We start from the raw sequence: 19917 nt of genomic DNA on the forward strand, positions 1-19917 counted from the left end.
TTGGCTAACACTTTGGTGTGAGTATTGATGACATTCAAGGCTTCCTTGAAACTTCCATTCTGGATAAGGCATACCACTTTACAATGCAGGGCAGTTACATCATCTTTGTTGCTCTGTAATACTAGAGAACAATTTTAGGAAAGTCATTTTTAAATCCATTTCCTTTTCACATTTTTACTAAATTTTCCCACCCTGTATCTCTGAAAGCTAAATTTCTAATTTTGCTGCAACAGAAATAATTGGTCAAAACAACCAGAAAAAACAGGAAACAATACAAAACAAAACCCAAAAAACAACTAATCTTCACTTTTAACTTAAGAAGTGACAATAAGCAGAGTTATAGATTAAATTTTCAATGAGATAAAGATTCCCAATACGCATGTATCAAGAAAGTGCAGTGAAATAAAGAAGAAGCAATGTCTCCAGATTTTTCATCTTGAAATGCAAGCTACATCCTACATATTTCATTACTTCACAGAGAAAAAGTTCAGGTAGAATTCAGAAGCAAATGAGGTAGGTTTGGTACAAGCCTGCCACCAAAATTTGCCTGGGGGTCTTGGACATAACACTTAACAGCCAAATCTCAGTTTTCTGAGTTACGAAATGATTACAAAAGTATTACCTATTTAATAAGGTTATTGACAACATGAAATGAGAATATTTTGGAAAAATAAATTATAAAGTATAATGCAAAGGCAATTTATCTTGATGGCAACGTTTCCAAAAATCATTAAAATATTCTCTTTTCACCGAAGACAACCAAAGAGAAGTATAAGGAAGAACTCAGGTGGCAAGTTTCAATGCTAACAGCTGTTCAGTGTTAAAATGACCAGGATCATAGTGACTCTTGCTCCTGTGCAACTACAGAAGTCCAATTCTCAAAGAATCAGAAGAACTTCTACCAATTAAGAAGACACACTGGTGAGCAAGGTTGACAACCTTTGCTGATTAAAGAATTCCTGCAAAATACTACACTACTACTAAGCATATCGTACTGGTTGGAAGGTTAGAGTTAATTCAAAGAAATTTAGGGATCAAATAACACTAATTCGTAGCTATTTTTCTAAATGTCTGAAATCACCAGAAGTGCACTGTGGGCACAATCACTACTGTTCACGTTAACCCAGCACGAGAGTGTTGAAAATTACTTAGATAGGTTTGTATGTTACTGACATACCTTTTTTGTTACTGCTACTCTGAACAGCTAGGCCCTGCCTTGGTAGTTACATTTCCAAATCTAACATGCACAGGCTGTATCTTCAGTAGAGAAGAACTGCGCACCGCCGAGAACATTAAGTAGCATGGACATGTTCCAGGTATGTAGAAAGAATAAAAGAGTATGATGAATTGAACCTCACACCAAAGGCAGCAAAACCTGAAATTATCCCTTACAGGGACAAAAAAAAACAAAAACAAAAAACAGGCCAACTTTTCTTCCGACATTATTTCAAGTGTTGGTGCTTACACACACTTATTTCCTAGCTTAATAACACTGAAGAGATTCTATCTATGGGAGTGACAGGCTTGACATCCAGATTCAGCCCTTTCCTCTCGCCCCGTGGAATCCATACAGCTTCCACCTTGTCAGCAACAGCTTCTAAACTACGTGTCCCAAGCAGGTTCCTGCCCCTTCAGCGGCCAAAGAAAACAAGCTCCCTCAGCAATACAGTCTGGATCACTGCGCTTAAGATGAAGAAGAAAAAGCAGCAATGTGGAATATTTGTGAAATAAAGCAGAAGAGAAGGAGTCAAATAAGAAAACAGTTTCAAATGGGCCCCGGGAGCTGCGGTCTCTTTAAAACCCTCCCTTGCTTCCCGTGGGGGCTAAAATGGGAAGTACACGTGGCTCTAAGCAACCAGGGACCCCAGGATGACCTGGTGGAGCGAAGGGGTGCGACCTGCATCTGCCGGGCGTTCGGACCCGAACCAGGCGCTGACTGGGGGGAATCTTGGGGGTCTCCCCTTCCCGAGCCTACCGGAGGCGGTCGCGCGTGCCGGAAACAGGCCGCATCCTCCCGCCGGCCTGGGCCCGCCCTGGTGCCCACCCCGACACTTACTCTTATTGACGGTCTTGAGAGCGCGCGTGAAGTCGCCGTTCTGGCCATACCGGTTCACTTCACTCCACAGCGCAGGCACTGAAACCCCCCCGCTGCCGCCGCTCGCCATCTTGGAGGAGACGAGGGGAGGGGCGGGGCGACCTCTGCCCCGGAAGAGGATCTCCTAGGCAGCCAAGTGGAGGAGGAAGCCGGTGTTTGCTAAGCGTCGCGGGGTTGTGTGGTCTTCAGCCCCGAGGCAGCATCAGAGATTATAATATGCTCTCGTAGCAAGAAATTTGCACGGATAGAGTTGATACAGCTCACCTGAAGTTGGCTTGGAGAAAAGAGGCGTCGGACTGCTAGACGGGGTTGGGAAACGGCCACCAGTTTCGATTCAAATCAGCATGTTTCCAAGAGACCGCCATGGTCGAGGCAGCGTCCTGGTCCCACGGCACGGGGCTGGACGATCGTTTGTAGGATGTAAATAAAAAGGCTATGAGGTGGTAAATAGAAGACTACCAGCTAGAAACCGTAGGGAGTTATTTGAAGGAGAAATAGGCACGGCTCATCAGTGGTTGAGGGAAAGGGATTTTGAAAGATGATTAGGAGAACTTGGGTTCTGGGGAAAGTGGGGGAGGACATTCTGGCAGAAAAGCAAACGTGAGAAAAGGTAAGAAGGCAAGAATCTCCCATTACAAAGCACGTTTGGTGAAACCCTTTGGCTCTCTGGCTCCAGTTCGGGAGCTGTCGGCAATAAGCTGGAAGTATGGGGTGAAAATGGGCGGGTTCAGTTCCTGGCTCTGCGACTCGCTAGACGCCGGACAATAAACAAGTTACTTCGCTTCTGTTTTCCCGACTGTGAAATAGGGATACTATATTTGTTCTAAAGATGTAAAATAATACATACATGCATCTGGCACATAGTAAGCCCACAAGCAACCTCATAGACAAGGAGATTAGGGTTTGCTTAAGACATTAATATCACGATGTGTTCAAATGTACGAAGGGAATGGATATCTATTGGGTACACTTGATGTGAGTAACTTTTTATTTTTATTTTTTAAGAGATGGTAATCTTGCTATGTTGCCCAGTCTGGTCCGGAACTTCTGGGCTCAAGCAGTCCTCCCACCACATTCTCCACAAGTGTCGGGATTATGAGCATGAGCCACCACACCTAGACTATGTAAGTGATTCACTTGATGTGAATTTTATCGTTTTTTTTTTTTTTTTTTTTTTTTTTTTTTTTTTTTTTTTTTTTTTTNTTGAGACAGAATCTCTCTGTCACCAGGCGCTAGGCTGGAGTGCAGTGGCGTGACCTCGGCTCACTGCAACCTCTGCCTCCTGAGTTCAAGCAATTCTGCCTCAGCCTCCCGAGTAGCTGGGACTACAGGTGCGCGCCACCACGCCCAGCTAATTTTTTTGTATTTTTAGTAGAGATGGGGTTTCACCATGTTGGTCAGGATGGTCTCGATCTCTTGACTTCGTGATCCGCTCGCCTCGGCCTCCCAAAGTGCTGGGATTACAGGCGTGAGTCACCGCGTCCGGCCTTATCGTACGTATTTTATTGAATGGCCTGCTCTTCAGACTCATCTTGTCATCACCTTCACAACTTATACTTCCTCATTCCCTGGGCAACCTACCTAACTTCCCCCCCAGGACGTAGTCTAGCTCTGTCACCCAAGCTGGAGTGTGGTGGTGTGATCTCAGCTCACTGCAATCTCCACCTCCTGGATTCAAGGGATTCTCCTGCCTCACCCTCCCAAGTAGCTGGGACTACAGTCACCACGCCCGGCTAATTTTTGTATTTTTAGTAGAGATGGAGTTTCACTCTGTTGGCCAGGCTGATCTCGAACTTCTGGCCTGTCTCGGGATCTCAAAGTACAGGAAATAGAGGCTACAGCTGTGAGCCACTGGGCCCGGCCTTGCTAACTTCTTTTTGTCTTTCAGCCTTTCTGGCTGAAAGTTAGATTGAGGAAACATTTGATCTTGCAGATTGGGCAACATTTGGTTATTCCTCTTAGAACAGGGGTCCCCAACCCTGGTACATGGTCTGCGGCCTGTTAGGAACCAGGTGGCACAGCAGGAGGTGATTGGTGGGCCAGCAAGCAGTACCACCTGAGCTTCTGTCAGATCAGCTGTGGCATTAGCTTATTATATAAGCTCAAACCCTATTGTCAACTCGGAATGCAAGGGATCTAGGTTGCTCACTCCTTATGAGAATCTAATGATAAATGTAATGAGCTTGAATCATACTGAAACCAACTGTCCCTCCCCAACTCCCTTGGAAAAATTGTCTTCCTTGAAACCGGTCCCTGGTACCAGAAAAGTTGGGAGACCGCTGTTTTATAGGACTCTCTACTTCTAGGCACTGATAATCAATTAAGGCTTATCTCACTCTGTTGTGGACTATCGTTCTGAGGCCAAGGAACCATATTTACCTTGCTCACTGCAGTATCCCTAGGATTTAGCATACTGCCTGGCACGGGCATTCAGTTTTCTGAGTTTTTGCTTCATTTTCCTTGCCTAATCTGTGAGTTCCTTGCCATATTGTTGTCTGGTCATTGCAGTATTATACAATGCAAAGAGCATGAAAGGTGGCTTGAACTCTAGGTGCAGGAGGGTGTAATTCTTGTGAATTAGTAAAAATCATGAGAAGGGCTTTAGACTTTTACTGACTAGAACTGTCACAGGTTTCAAGCCAGTTGTTTAGATTTCAGGGGTTGGGAGCTCCAGATGACATGGTATACCCAAAATGTGAGGGAAAATTGGGTACCCAAAATTTTATTATTCTGATAAAATGTTTTGTAGATTACATTATATTCTCCAAAGGTGTTTATGTCTACCATCCCCTCCAAAAGTTAAGAGCCACTGCCCTGGTAGTACTTTTTAGAACAGTGACTTTATATAAGAATTGGCAGTTTTGGTTTCTGTATCATTCTGATTCCATGTACTTTGTAGCTCTTAGAAATGCCTCAGAATTCCCACCGCTATGGATTTGTTTCTATTTATTATGTCACTTTAATGGAGTTTTGTGGCAAACAGCCTATAATTATGGGGCTTAATCCGCCATTTTTGAAACAGGAATCTTCCAAACCAGAGTACCAGAATGGTGTTTTTGTTGTTTTAAATAAACAACAAATTTACTGCTCACATTGTGAAGGCTGGAAAGATTTTCTGGTGAGGGACCACTCTAGATAGCATCTTCTGTTTTCACATGGTGTGAAAAAAAAATACTGATCTCTTAAAACATATATCTGATGCCATTTTCCTACCCTCATGATAAAATTCAAACTACAAGGCCTAGCAGTAAGGGCTTTTGTGATCTGGCCTCTGCTTGCCACCTCAACTCATAGAGGTCTTCTTACTCATTTCCTAGCCCCCTTGCAAACTGTTCTCCTCTAACTTCTGTGTAGTTGTGTGTCCCCCTACCTCCCGAATTTGCACTTTTATTCATTTGACAAGTGTTTGAATGTCTTGTATATGCCAGTGCCAGGTATTACACCAGTTGCTGGGATACAGCTGACAACAAAGACAGCCCAGTGTAATAATAAATTTATTTTCTAGTTGGGAGAGATGGGTAATAAGGTAATAAACAAATGTGTACTATGTTTGGTGGTAATAAGTTTACTGAAGAAAATTATGGAAAGATGAGAAAGATTGAGTATACACTGAAAAATTAGAGTCCGTTTCATTCACAATATATAATTGTTTTTTAGAGATCAGAGAGCCCTTCCTACTTTTGTGTATTTACAATACCCTATTCTTATTCCATATTAAGACTTAATATAGTGTTTTGAAATTGTCTGCCGCAGGAGACTCCAACATTCCTTGAGGGCAGAAAGTTAATTTTGTTCATCTTTGCATTCCCAGGGGTCTTTCCCCTTCCCCGCACCCAGGGGTCTTATACATAAATAGTAGGCTGTATTAGTTCTATAAAAACAAAAACAAACAATAATAAAAAAAAACAGAACCAATAGGATATGCAGAGATTATGAGAAATTGGCTCAGCAAAATGGAAGTGAAGTCCCACAATCTGTCTTCTGCAGGCTGAAGGCCCAGGAAAGCCAGTTTAGTTCCAAACCCAAAGGCTTGAGAATCAGGAGAGGCAATAATGTAAGTTCTAGTCTGAAGGTCTGAGGCCCAGGAGCACCAATGTCTAGGGGCACAAAATGAATGTCCCAACAGTTCACCCTTCCTCCCCTTTTATGTTCAGGCCTTCAGTGGATTAGATGATGCCCACCCACATGGGTGAAGGCAGTCTTATTTATTCAGTCTACTGATTTAAATGCTAGTCTCTTGAAACACTGTCACAGATCACCTAGAAATGATGTTTGAGCAGCTATCAGGGCATCCCTTAGCCCAGTCAAGTTGACAGATTAGCCATCACGTCAGTATCCACAACATATTTTTTATGTTAATAAATTTAGCCATTTATGATCTGAGAGGCTTCCATGTACAGTCTCTTATGGTATCTTGTCAACTCTGAGGCAAGCAAAGAAATAATAGCTAGCTCAATTTTCTAACTTGATTTCCATCCCACTATTTTCACTGTACTGCAATGTGAGATTAACAATTCCACTCCAAGTACTTGAGGTGTGGGAAGCTGGATGCCAAAACACCATTAAAAACAACTCTCTTCAGTGGCTTTCTAAGGTCGGCTGGCCTGAAATGGCAGTTTGTGGATGCTCCATGGCACATCACACTGCCCCTTCATATTTTTAGAAATTAAATCAGCTGATGGGAATATTTAATTCCAGCTAATTTTTTTTTTTTTTCTGAGACAGAGTTTCACTCTTGTTGCCCAGCCTGGAGCCTGGAGTGCAATGGTGTGATCTCAGCTCACCGCACCCTCTGCCTCGCGAGTTCAAGCAATTCTGCCTCAGCTTCTGGAGTAGCTGGGATTACAGGAATGCACCACCATGCCTGGCTAATTTTGTATTTTTAGTAGAGATGGGGTTTCTCCATGTTGGTCAGGCTGATCTCAAACTCCCAACCTCAGGTGGTCCGTCCACCTTGGCCTCCCAAAGTGCTATGATTATAGGCCTGAGCCAGCGTGCAAGTAATTTTCATGGTGAATGAATTACAATCATACTGTTCTTCAGTCTGCCAAATGGATATTACATAACACATTTGTGTGCCACGATAGGGCTTACATATATTGACTCATTTAATTCTCTTAACTTTATAAAGTGGTATTAGTCCCATTTTCAAACTTCATGAAACTGAGGCACAAAAAAATTAGACATGTTGAAGATCACACATCATCCCGCACCTGGGCTATAATAGCCTCTTAACCAATCTCTGCTTCTCCTCTTGTCCACGTAACAGCCAGAGAACCTTTAAATATGTTAAGTATGTCAGGCCTCTGTTCAAACTGAGTGTTTTTTTTCTGTCACACTTGAGTGTGGCCTATAGGCCCTAAGTGATTTATCCTTTGCTTATATCGTCTTCCACTCTCTTGTTCACAGAGCTCCAGCAATTCTCATGTTTTGAGGTCCTCAAGGTGAAACTCAGCTTTCCCATTCCCTTGGTATGGAAAGCTATTTCCCTATCTCTGCACATATTGCTTTTTTGTATCATTGCTCTGCTTTCCTCAAAAGCCTTCCCCTCTTATCCCCATCACTGTCCTCATTTTGATTCTTCATATGCATTTATCCTTTCCTGATTTTATACTATTTACCTTTTAATGGTTTGTTTTCCCCACTAAAACTTAAGTTCCATGTGGACAAGGGCTTTGTTCAGTCCTACTTTCCGAGGCCCTACGAGTAATGGGTGAATGGATCCTTAAGGAACCTTTGCCTAAGAGCTTATCTTTTGTCTTTTTCTTGGTTTCAGTGGTAAGGCTTAACGTCAATTCTAAGCATGTCTTTATGATAAAAAGTTAAAAACTATATTATTTGGGTAATTTTCTTTTTATTCACGTTTACCTACAAGCCCGTAGAAGTATACTCAAAAGGTGGCAGATCAGGTAAACTTGTTACTTTTACAAAACAGTAGAAATACCTTCAAATATTTACTATAGCACTGATGAATTTACTGCTGAGGACATGCGCACTCTAAGAAACTAATGATGAAATTCATAATTGGCTATGGTGGCACATGCACCCAGCTACTCAAGAGGCTGCAGGGAACTATGATCATGCCACTGCATTCCAGCCTGGGAGATAGTGAGAACTCAGCTCTTATTAAAAAAAAAAAAAAGAAAAAGGAAAAATAAATTGATGGTGACAACTTATAATAGTCCTATCTACCAGTGTAAATGGATGCTTAAAAATTTTCATATACTGCACAGAAGTAGGTGGAATCTTAAAGCTAGGTAAGGGTAAACAAGCTAAAATAGCAGCTGGGGACTTCAGAGGCCATGAAACCAAAGTAAATCTTTTAAGTCCTTTTATTGTTCTTTAAACTAGCATAAGGTATAAACCTAAGTTGTACACATGAGTCTTATAATTTACCCATCTCTGGCAGATAGCTAAGCATAGCACATCAGGGCATAACAGAGTGTGAGGGAAATAAAGTATACAATGACATCTTCTATTCTGGACCTAATAATTCAACAGAGAAAGAACTACTTGTGGTCACTGTGGTTACAAAAGGTTTCATGGAGACAGTGAAAATAAAGTTCTACTAACTAACAAATAGGTCTTAATGATAAAAATATGGGCCTTCGAAGAACTAAAGGTACCAATGTGTGGCAGTCCAAAAATTATGAGGAAAATGAGTTCCCTTCATGGGTCATATCAGCAATTTTTTTTTTCTTTTTTTCCTTTTGAGACAGAGTCTCACTCTGTTGCCCCGGTTGAAGTACACTGGCATGATCTCAGCTCACTGCAACTCCCACCTCCTCAGTTCAAGGTGCTGCAATTCTCATGCCTCAGCCTCTGGAATAGCTGGGATTACAGGTACCCACCACCATGGCTGGCTAATTTTGTTTTTTTTTTAAGATGGGGTTTCACCATTATGGCCAGGCTGGTCTTGAACTCCTGACCTCAGGTGATTCACCCACCTCGGCCTCCCAAAGTGCTGGGATTACAGGCATGAGACACCGTGCCCGGCCAATTTTTGTATTTTTAATAAAGACAGGTTTTCACCATGTTGGCCAGGGTGGTCTGAAACTCCTGACCTCAAGTGTTCTGTTTGCTTCAGCCTCCCCAAGTGCTGTGATTATAGACATGAGCCACTGTGCCCAGCTACGTCATCAATTCTTAATCTATAAACCATGAATAGGCTTCAGGAGAACCCAAGAACCAATGAAATCTGTTGGTAAGTTTTATTTGTGCTGTTTTCTACAGAGAGGGTCAACAGCATACATATTTTCAAAGAAGTCTGTGGCGCAAAAGAATTTGTAAAGAGTTTATTATGTTAGAAGTCCTTGGGGAATCAACTTGGAAAACGGAGGATTGAGAATGAGGACCGTCTAGATCAGAATAATTGTTGAATCTGACCCTCACTTGGGCTTTTTGTACAGAGGAAGAGAAGATGGTAAATTTAAGGGTCAATCAGAAATTAACACTAACATGACTTGGTGATGAATGAAATGTGAAACATGAGAAAAACATCAATGATGAAATCAAGGTTCTGACTTGCAACAGTGAGTATATTAAGAGTTACAGGCTTGGAAGAGGAATAAAATTGGAAGCATTCTGGTTTTTATGAGTGCCCATGGGATGTACAGGGAGAAGTGGACAGTTGAAAATACAAGTCTAGCCAGGCATAGTGGCTCATGCTTGTCACCCTAGCACTTTGGGAGGCTGAGGTAGGAGAATTACTTGAGTCCAGGAGTTTGAGACCAACCTCAGTGACACAGTGAGACCTTGTCTCTACAAAACATAAAAAATAGCTGGGCATGGTGCTGCAAGATTATAGTTAGTCCCTGTTACTCGAGAGGCTGAGGTGGGATAATTGCTTGAGGCCAGGAGGCAAGGCAGCAGTGAGCTGAGATCATGCCACTATAGCCTAGGCAACAGTTGAGACCCTGTCTCAAAAAAAAAAAAAGAAAATACAAGTCTAGAGACACATAGCTGGCTGGGTGTCTCATGCCTGTAATCCCAGTACTTTGGCAGGCTGAAGCAGGTGGATCACCTGAGGTCAGGAGTTTGAGACCAGCCTGACCAACATGGAGGAAACCCTGTCTTGACTAAAAATACAAAATTAGCTGGGCGTCACCGCGGGCTCCTGTAATCTCAGCTATTTGCGGGGGCTGAGGCAGGAGAATCACTTGAACCTGGGAGACGGAGACTATGGTGAGCTGAGACTGCGCCATTGCACTTCTGCCTGAGCAACAAGAGTGAAACTCCGTCTCCAAAAAAAATAACAACAACAACAAAAAAAAAAACCCCAAAACAAAAGAAAAAAAGAGACACAGAGCTGGGCGTCAGTAATACTAGTTTTAGCTGAGGGAGTTAAGATGATTCAATCAGTACTAAGGAAGAAACTCAATAGTAGAGACCATCAATACTTAAGGAAAAAGGTGAAATAAGACAAATTAAATAAAAGCTGGCTGAAATATCTTGGTCTCTAGCCTAAGAAAGGATGGGTTAGGTGTTCATGTTTATTAATATGGATATAGAGAAGCATTTATTCACTAATACATTTTGTTTGTATTCTCTAATCTAAAATCACCTTTCATCTTGCTTGATTTTCCTTCAGCTAAATTAGAAATTTGTAGTTTTCCCCCTAAAAAATTCAATGACCTTCTTTCTTATAAATTACATTCTCTGATTTTCTTATCAGCCTGCTTCAAGGAAATCCATGTGTTCAAAATGCTTGCTCGCAGTTTTCCCCATACCAAATGGTTGTTTAATCCAAATATCTGAGCAGCAAACTGAGCTGATCCTTCTGGAGAAAGTATGGTTGAACAGCCAAGACCTATTGGTTCAGAAAGGAAAAGTCAGAAAATTGAGCTCAACTAATAATGAAAATACAACCTCACAAAACATTTTATACTTGGAGAAGTACTGCCACAGAAAATAAAAAGCTATTGCAGATCACCTTTCAAGGACCTAGAAGTAGGGTTTTGGCCTAGGTAACCGGGCAGAGATGTGGTTCGAGATACTCCCTGGACTCGCCGCCATGGGCGTGTGCTTGCTTATTCCAGGAATGTCTACTGCGTACATCCACAGGTTCACTAACGGCAGCAAGGAAAAAAAGGTTGCTCATGTTTTGTATCCATGGAATTTGATGGAAAGAGATAGGCGCATCTCTGGAGTTGATCTTTACTATAAGTCAAAGGGTTTGGAGAACATTGATTAAAGAAGCATTTTCCTGATTGATGAAAAAATAACTCAGTTATGGTCATCTACCCCTGCTAGAAGATTATACAGTATATTATGTAGCATGCAGTGTGTTATGTAGTGCTTAATAAAAATAAAATGGAAAAAAAAAAAAAAAAAAAAAAAAGAAAGAAAAAAAGCTATTGCATTATTCTGACCAAAAGTAGAATCTGTAGAAGAACTTTAATACCAGAGTGATAAAGTGATTATAAGAGGAAAAGTGGTATTATCTCCTATGAAGAGATATTTTATAAAAATCATCTATCACCCTTCTTATAGAATTCACTTACAAAGAAACTTAACCTTTTCGAAACTTCTGTTCACATATACCATCCCTTTCAATCCCTGGTGAAGAACAACTGAAGTAAAACAAGGGTCAAGGTAAATGGAGAGAAATACCTGTTCTCAGACAAACTTAAGCTATGTTGTTTTGATAATTTTCTGGCTAATCTTTCTGTCTGCACTTGAACTATTAACATTTTTAAGCAATAAAAAAAGTCAAATCCACAGAATAATTTTAAGAAATGTCAAGTTTTAAATAAATAGTAATAAGATCCAAAACAGGAGAATAAGAAAGTAACATCCTAGGGGCCACATGTCCGTTGAGGCAGTGTCTTGAGGTGGTACAATTATGTCTAGCGTTTGCTAGAATCAGGCACTAGGCAGCTTATAGTTCCAAGAGCTCCATTTGCCCAGTATTCTTGGAATTCCTCAGGCTCTTTGACTTCCATTATCCCCAAAAAGATCAGAGTAAAATACAAATCATGGCTGGGCGTGGTGGCTCATGCCTGTAATTCCAGCACTTTGGGAGGATGAAGCGGGTGGATCACAAGGTCAGGAGTTTTGAGACCAGTCTGACCGACACAATGAAACCCCGTCTTTACTAAAATTACAAAAATCAGCCTGGCATGATGGCGGGTGCCTGTAAAACCCAGCTACTTGGGAGGCTGAGGCAGAAGAATCACTTGAACCGGCAAGGCAGAGGTTGTGGTGAGCTGATGTTGTGCCACTGCACTCCAGGCTGGACAACAGAGCAAGACTCTGTCTCGAAAAAAGAAAAAAAAAAAAAACCGCACAAGGCCAATTTACTAATTTGTATTAGTATGTTATTTTATGCAGCTCTACCACTTACTATGTGGTACTAGTCAAGTTACCTCATGTTAATTTATTGTCCTCTTCTATAAGTGAATTGTAACTAGTAGCTACTGGATGTGACACTTCAATGAGTTGTTAATACAAGTTAAGTGTTTAGAGCATTGCCTGGTATACAATATATGTTCCAAGAATGTCAACCATTATTTTTGGCACATTGGGTAGTGTTTTTCACTCTAATATTTGAAATACCTATGCCTCTTGCCCAGGACTCCCTTTCTGGTAAAAGAATAGCTTAAATTGTTTTTTTATAAAAAAAGGTTATCTAGTGAGCATGACATCAGAGAAAGAGAAAAATGGGCAGTGTTCAGGATTTTACACAGGTTACTGTAAAACCACTCCTCGAAAGATTATCCCCAATTCTAGTGATCATTATGTACAAGTCTTCCAGATTGTCTCTCCAGAAACAGCATACCATAAAAATTAAAAATGTTTTGCTCATCATGCTCCCCATCTGTAAGCTCCAAGGATAATGTCTATACAATTCCTCTGGCATAAATTTGGTTACAGCTTTATTTGTAACCACTGATTTTTTGCTTGAGACATTTGTATAGTCATGTCATGTTAAAGATAGCTTAGGCACAAAATTTAATTCTCGGAGCCTATAAAAACAGTCAAGGGAATAATGAAAACAGGCATAAACACACAAGGCCAGATAACAGCAGTCACATTATGGCAACTGAAAGGCAAACAGAGTGGTAACTAACTTAGCAGACCAAGAAAATTTAATCCTAGCTGGGCATGGTGGCTCATGCCTGTAATTCCAGCACTTTGGGAGGTTGAGGTAGGTGATCACCTGATGTCAGGAGTTTGAGATCAGCAGGGCCAACATGGTGAAACCTCATCTCTACTAAAAATGTAAAAGTAGCTGGGCATGGTGGTGCATGCCTGTGATCTCAGCTACTTGGGAGGCTGAGGCAGGAGAATGACTTGAACTCAGGAGGCGGAGATTGCAGTTGAGCTGAGATTGCGCCACTGCACTCCAACCTGGGGAACAAGAGCAAACTCTCACCAAAAAAAGAAAGAAAAAAAAGAAAACTTAATCCTCAACTGAAAGCAGGAAAAGATGGAATGCAACATGATTGACATTATAGCACCCTCCCAAAGGTTGACTAACCTAATTAGTGGTACCAGATACCTTTGGAAGGGAATAGGGACTACTAAGAAGATGATTGATTCAAAGTGTAAGAAGCAGTCAGGCCCTCAAATCTCCTTTCCCACTCTACCTAACTGCCTCTTTAAAGCACTGTAGCATTTTTTTTCTTTTTAAACATTATTTATTTATTTATTTCTGAGACAGGGTCTCGCTCTGTCATCCACGTTGGAGTGCCGTGATACAATCACGGCTCACTGTAGCCTCAACTTCCTGGGCTCCAGTAATCCTCCCACTTTTGCCTCCCTACTAGCTGGGACCACAGGTGTGTGCCACCATGCCCAGCTAATTTTTATATTTATGGTAGAGACGGGGTTTCATCATGTTGCCTAGGCTGGTCTCAAACTTCTAAGCTCAAGCAAGCCACCAATGTCTGTATTCCAAAGTGTTGTGATTACAGGTATGAGCCACCACACCAGGCCTTTAATTTTTCTGAAGGTAAAACAGACTTCAGTCTAGGGTTCTTTGGACTAGGGGACACCAAGCACAGACAACTTTTGTTCTCTTTTTTCTGGTCAACACTTAACACCTAGACACTAATGTAAGGGGTTATTGGAAGAATAATTCCTACCAGATCACCCCACAGTGAAGCCCAATTTTGACATGCACCACCCACTTAAAGTTTCCAATTTTTTTTTTTTTATAGTGTTCCACTCTTAAAAGAGCAAACAGCCAAGGACTACCAGACAGCTGAAGAAATTAACTATATACAACAGACTATAATCATCTTCAAAGCACATAAAAGAGCTCTTGGAAATTTAAAAAAACACAAAAAACAACAACCACCCAGAAAACAAAAACCAAAAGAAATATAAAAACATTGTGTCAAAAGAAGCCAGAGGCAGTGGTTCCTACCCAATCCCAACACTTTGGGAGCCTGAGATGGGAGGATTTCTTAACCCAGGAGATGCTAGGAGACACTGGAGTAACAATGCTCCCCAAATTTGAAGGCAAAATGATTTTCAGCATAGGATTCTATTTCTAAACTATCAAATAAGTGTAGGGCTTCAATATAAACAATTTGATACCATGGTATCAAAATTTACCTTTTGTATTCTTTTGCCACTAAGTTCAAGAATGTACTCCAACAAAATAAAAATAAACCAAGTAAGAGGAAAACATGGGAGATCCAACCCTAGAGAAAGGCAAAATGAGTCTCCAAAATGATGGTAAAGGGGGATCCTAAGACAGCAGCAGTCCATACCGGACCAGGTTGGAGGGCTCAAGGACTTAATATAATTGACAGGTATCAAGAGTGGATATATACATCTATGAGAAAATTTAGGGGTTTTAGTAATAAAGCAAATCTGCTCCTACTGAAACAATATTGACCCTCATAAATTGCAGAACATCAGATCATATCCTGGACTATGATGAACAAACCATAACACTGTTATGTGATCTAGTTCTATCAGCCAAAAGGATTATTTTTTTATCCCTAATTTTCATGTTGTTATTTTTTATCCCCAATTTTCCTTTTTGAAATGGAGTCTTGCTCTGTTGCCCAGGCTGGAGTGCAGTGGTGCAATCTTCACTCAATGCAACCTCCACCTCCCAGGTTCAAGTGATTCTCCTACCTCAGCCTCTGAGTAGCTGGGATTACAGGTGCTCCCCACCATGCCCAGCTAATTTTTTGTATTTTTAGTAGAGATGGGGTTTTACCAAGTTGGCCAGGCTTGTCTTGAACTCCTGACCTCAAGAGATCTGCCCACTTCAGCCTCCCAAAGTGCTAGGATGACAGGCATGAGCCATTGTGCCCAGCTTTATCCCCAATAATTAAGGATAAAATTTTACTCTCTCTACAGAAATAACATGATCACATATACTTAAACAAACTCAATACCATGAATTCTTGGGAAAAAAAATCCAAACTTGATTTTACTACAGATCTCACCATCAGTTTATTGAAAACATAGGGAATGGAACAACATGTTTACTACCACCTAGAAATGTAATAAGCCAAATCCAAAATGTAGAAAATTCTATAGGAAAAATGAAAGGGAAAAAGGGAGGATGAATTATTATACATTAAAAAAAATTAAGAGACTATCAACTAAATGCAATATAAGGACTGTGGTGGAGCTGAACAAACCAACTCTATAAACAGATGAGAAATTTAGAAAACTTGGACACCAACTGAAAATTACATCTTTACGAAATTACTACTACTCTTTCTTAGCTGTGAATACGGTATTGAAACTGTGTCCCTAAGAGTTAAAAGACAACAACTAACAGAAATTCTTGAGTTTGCAGGGATGATAGATTAAACAATATGGCCAACAAGAGTCTACACAGAACCAGCTTACTGATGTCACAGGCCCAATTTCCACCACGTTTCATACTAACTCCCAAATTTACACATGTGATCCATAAGATAACATGAAGAGATAACTGTGCATGCCCAAGGACTTTCTAGACCTCCCCTTTCCTTCCACCAATCACCTACTAATCCCAGAATCCATCCCCTAAACCATTTCTAGTAAAATTACTGCCTTAAAATCAGTAATTTTAAGGGAGTAAGATTTGAGCTGGACTCATGTCTCCTTGTTGGTCGACTTGAAAAAGGAAGCCTTTCTTTCTCAAAAACCTGGTGGCTTCGATAGTATTGGTTTCTTGTGCATCAGATAGTGGGCCCGTTTTGTTCTGTAACAATTTATGATTATGATTTAAAAACTAGAGCCAGCATTGCTTAAAGATAAATAAGTATAAATTACTATAATGTCTAAGATCTGCTTTAAAATAAGGCAGCAAGAGATGGCTGTAGACACAACAAGATGTTAATTGCTCAAGCTAGGTCATGGGCACATGAGCTTTTACTATACTATTCTGTCTACTGTTGTGTATCTGTTAAATCTTTGTAATGAATGGTTTTTAAAAATTCAATGTATCTTACCACTGGGTAGTCGAAGAGAAGACCACACATCCTGAGCTCCCCAGTCTGGTGTGAGGGGAGGACAGCTGATAACTGGATATGCAGTGTTCCCGGACACCACTGGTCCCAAACCATTACTTCTGCCTGCCACTGCCACAAAAACAGTAGCAATGCCATCCCCTAGGGAAATAACAAGTTTATAATTATGCTAAACATTTAAAAGAGATTTAAAGACATGGGGTTTTTTGGTTTAAGGTCTATATGTTTTAATTACTTGAGGTCCTTGAGTAGTCTTCTCTGAAAAAACATAAAAGACACTATTATTACACATATATTCAAAATACCTGGTTACTCTGCCACTTACCGTATAGGTTTGGTTGTTTTTGATATCTACATTATAAAGGGCAGGGTGTTAGTGAGGGAACAGCTCATAGGCCTCTTCTATTATTGCTGCGTAGGCTCACCAAAATGAAGAATGACACCAACTGAACAGGTATCTTTCCTGATTGGGTGGTCCTTCAACCAACAGGTGCAGGAAGACCCAGTTAATATAGACCAGGGGATTAGGGCATGTGTTGAAATAAGAGTTGAAGCAAAGTTTAATAATATAGTACCCTAAACTTTCAAGGCCCTTTGACACACACACACAATTTTTGAGATGGAGTTTTGCTCCTGTTGTCCAGGCTGGAGTGCAATGGTGCAATCTTGGCTCACCACAACCTCCACCCCCCAGGTTCAAGCAATTCTCCTGCCTCAGCCTCTTCAGTAGCTGGGATTACAGGTATGCGCCTCCACACCTGGCTAATTTTAGTAGAGATAGGGTTTCTCCATGTTGATCATGCTGGTCTCAAACTCCTGGCCTTAGGTGATCACCTGCCTCAGCATCCCAAAGTGCTGGGATTATAGGCTACCGCGCCCAGCCCCTTTGATATATTTTTAACATAATCTCTTAAGCAATTCATTCTTTGTTAAATTTATAAATTATCCTTCTGTTTCCTAAAGCAGAGATTTGTAACCTAGAATCCAAAATTTTATGTATTTGCAATTTTCTGAAAAGAGTTGTAGAATTCATTAGCTTATCAAAGGAGTCTGAGTTCCCCCAACCTCCCACTCCCCCGTAATTAGTAACTACACTCCCATAGCGGCGACCTGTAGATGGAATACTCAATCAACATTTTTTCCAGCTGAGAAACATTTGGTTGTAAACCCAGGGCTCCATTAGCAATGCTATCTCATTATTTTTTACATACTGAATTCTGAAACTGTTCCTTAATTTCCCATCTGACTGCCTCCCAGAAAAGAGTGGCAATTAAAGATTCCTGGGAGAACCTGCTGTTTCAACCTTGGCCTCCTGTAATTGTGGGGGCTTATTTTCTATTGGAGTATATTAGAAGCAGTGCTCCAGGGCTTCTTCCCAGGTAAGGATGCCACAGGTTCTCATTATTCTAGTCTTTGTTTTCTTTTCATGCTTGCATTTTTAAATCTTTCTCCCTGCGTCTTTCTTTTCTAAGTGCCTAGAGTACCGTAAGCTCTTTGGAGGTGAGTATTAAGAAAGCCCAGGCTGGGTGTGGTGGCTCACACCTGTAAACCCAGCACTTTGGAAGGCTGAGGTGGGCGGATCACGGGGTCAGGAGTTCGAGACCAGCCTGGCCCAGGGTGAAAACCCCTCTCTCCTAAAAATACAACAATTAGCTGGGCATGGTGGCACGTGCCTGTAATCCCAGCTACTCGGGAGGCTAAGGCAGAAGAATCACTTGAACCCAGGAGGTGGAGGTTGCAGTGAGCAGAGATTGTGTCACCGTACTCTAGCCTAGGTGACAAAGCAAGACTCTTTCTGGTGGGTGGGTGGGGGGGGGGGGGGAGCCTAGTATATCATGTTTTCCTTTAGAAAGGTGACAAAGCTCTTTTTCAGCATTATTAGTCTAAAGTGTGTAATTACTTTTAACAAAATCAAAAATACCTGAAATGTCCATATTACTTGTGGTTTACCTTCATACTCAGCTTTAATCCTCAGGGTTTCATCTGGTCCTTTATGTGCAGATGTTACTCGAAGTTCACATGGAATGCCAAAATTTCCACAGGCNCCTTCATACTCAGCTTTAATCCTCAGGGTTTCATCTGGTCCTTTATGTGCAGATGTTACTCGAAGTTCACATGGAATGCCAAAATTTCCACAGGCCTTCTTGATTTTTTCACAGTGACCAAGATCAGAAGTAGAGCCCATCAACACTACAACCCTGCACTGACTTTCTGATTTCAAAAGCAACTGGAGAAGAAATACATGGATATGAAAATAACATAAAAACAAAAATGAATCAATGAGCTATAGTTTGTATTAAAATAATATCTGGGCACAATATTTTCTCTCTTAACAAATCAAATTTAAGACAGAGACAAAACAAAAAAGGCAGGATTAAGTTTTTAAAATAATCTCAATATATAAAGGAAAACGGTCATCATTAAGATCTAAAGAACTCAATTTTTATCAAACAAATTATGTTTGCTTAAAAAGTAAGAATACTCAAAATCTTTTAATTAATATTTAGGAAATTATAATATAAAACATTTCATCCAAAGACCTTTAGTGCACTTTGTTTAATGAAAGCTTTAAGGTATGATCAGCCAAATCAGAAGTCATGTTTTAAGTCTTTGTAAGTTAATTGCTTGGAACTAAAAATATATATTCCTACGAGAATAATGTTCTCAAATATGATTATGACCCTTGCATAATCACAAACCCCATTCAACTCCCAGAATTATAGTAATACCATAAAAGTTAAAGTAACATTTAAAGTCACACAGAGTTCCATTTCCATCCATCCCATGCTAATGGAACTTTGCCTAGCAGTGGAGGTGAGTAGGAAATACAAGGTTTCTCCTATGGGGCAGGGAGGAGACAGATTCCAGGTTTCCCCAACAGGATCTGGGAGGTGTGTATTGGCCAGCTTAACAGCAGGGAGTTCCAGTATACTAGTAAGGATAGCCCTGCTGATTCATTTCCTAAAAGTGTTCCTCACTTTCAAAGTCACTGAAAAGAAAAGCACTATACTCTCCCACTTTTTTTCTTTTGAAATAAGATTTTCTTAGAAGAAAAACACACAGTATAGTTTTATTATAGAAGATTTACCTCTACTCTCTCTGCAACCCACTCAAAGTTTTTCTTTACCATTTGGAGCCCTTCAGGAGTTACTTCTTTGAGGTCCCGATAAGACTGGAAAATAAGACAGAAAGTTTAGAAAACAAGTATCTCTGCCGGGCGTGGTGGCTCAAGCCTGTAATCCCAGCACTTTGGGAGGCCAAGGCAGGTGGATCACGAGGTCAAGAGATCTAGACCATCCTGGTCAACACGGTGAAACCCCGTCTCTACTAAAAATACAAAAAATTAGCTGGGCATGGTGGTGCGTGCCTGTAATCCCAGCTACTCAAGAGGCT

General features: G+C 40.9%; 3 protein-coding genes across 4 annotated transcripts in view; 1 reads left to right on the forward strand and 2 right to left on the reverse strand.

Moving 5' to 3' along the window:
• SRP72 (signal recognition particle 72) overlaps nucleotides 1-2212 on the reverse strand; it is a 39562-nt gene extending 37350 nt beyond the window's left edge. The window contains exons 1-2 of the mRNA XM_017518497.2: nucleotides 2057-2212; nucleotides 1-121 (exon numbers count right to left, since the gene is read on the reverse strand). Of these exons, the coding sequence (XP_017373986.1) occupies nucleotides 1-121; nucleotides 2057-2165 (230 nt within the window). The 5' untranslated portion in view covers nucleotides 2166-2212. The remainder of the gene's footprint in view (nucleotides 122-2056) is intronic.
• Nucleotides 2213-10566: 8354 nt separating this feature from the next.
• Nucleotides 10567-19917, reverse strand: part of PAICS (phosphoribosylaminoimidazole carboxylase and phosphoribosylaminoimidazolesuccinocarboxamide synthase) — a 20341-nt gene continuing 10990 nt past the window's right edge. Inside the window, exons 6-10 of one of the 2 annotated variants that reach the window (XM_037734895.1) lie at nucleotides 19613-19696; nucleotides 18604-18751; nucleotides 18475-18507; nucleotides 16507-16665; nucleotides 10567-10904 (exon numbers count right to left, since the gene is read on the reverse strand). In XM_037734895.1, coding sequence (XP_037590823.1) covers nucleotides 10738-10904; nucleotides 16507-16665; nucleotides 18475-18507; nucleotides 18604-18751; nucleotides 19613-19696 — 591 coding nt within the window. In that variant the 3' untranslated portion in view covers nucleotides 10567-10737. Of the gene's footprint in view, nucleotides 10905-16506; nucleotides 16666-18474; nucleotides 18508-18564; nucleotides 18752-19612; nucleotides 19697-19917 lie in introns of both variants that reach the window. The other variant, XM_037734896.1, reaches the window with a different exon arrangement.
• Nucleotides 11005-11442, forward strand: LOC108296115 (NADH dehydrogenase [ubiquinone] 1 alpha subcomplex subunit 1-like). The gene has a single exon (XM_017518503.2). It carries the CDS (start codon nucleotides 11076-11078, stop codon nucleotides 11286-11288), a length of 213 nt encoding a protein of 70 aa, XP_017373992.1. The 5' UTR covers nucleotides 11005-11075; the 3' UTR covers nucleotides 11289-11442.

Source organism: Cebus imitator, unplaced genomic scaffold, assembly GCF_001604975.1.
Source record: "Cebus imitator isolate Cc_AM_T3 unplaced genomic scaffold, Cebus_imitator-1.0 Scaffold682, whole genome shotgun sequence".
In the NCBI taxonomy this organism is placed as follows: Eukaryota; Metazoa; Chordata; class Mammalia; order Primates; family Cebidae; genus Cebus; species Cebus imitator.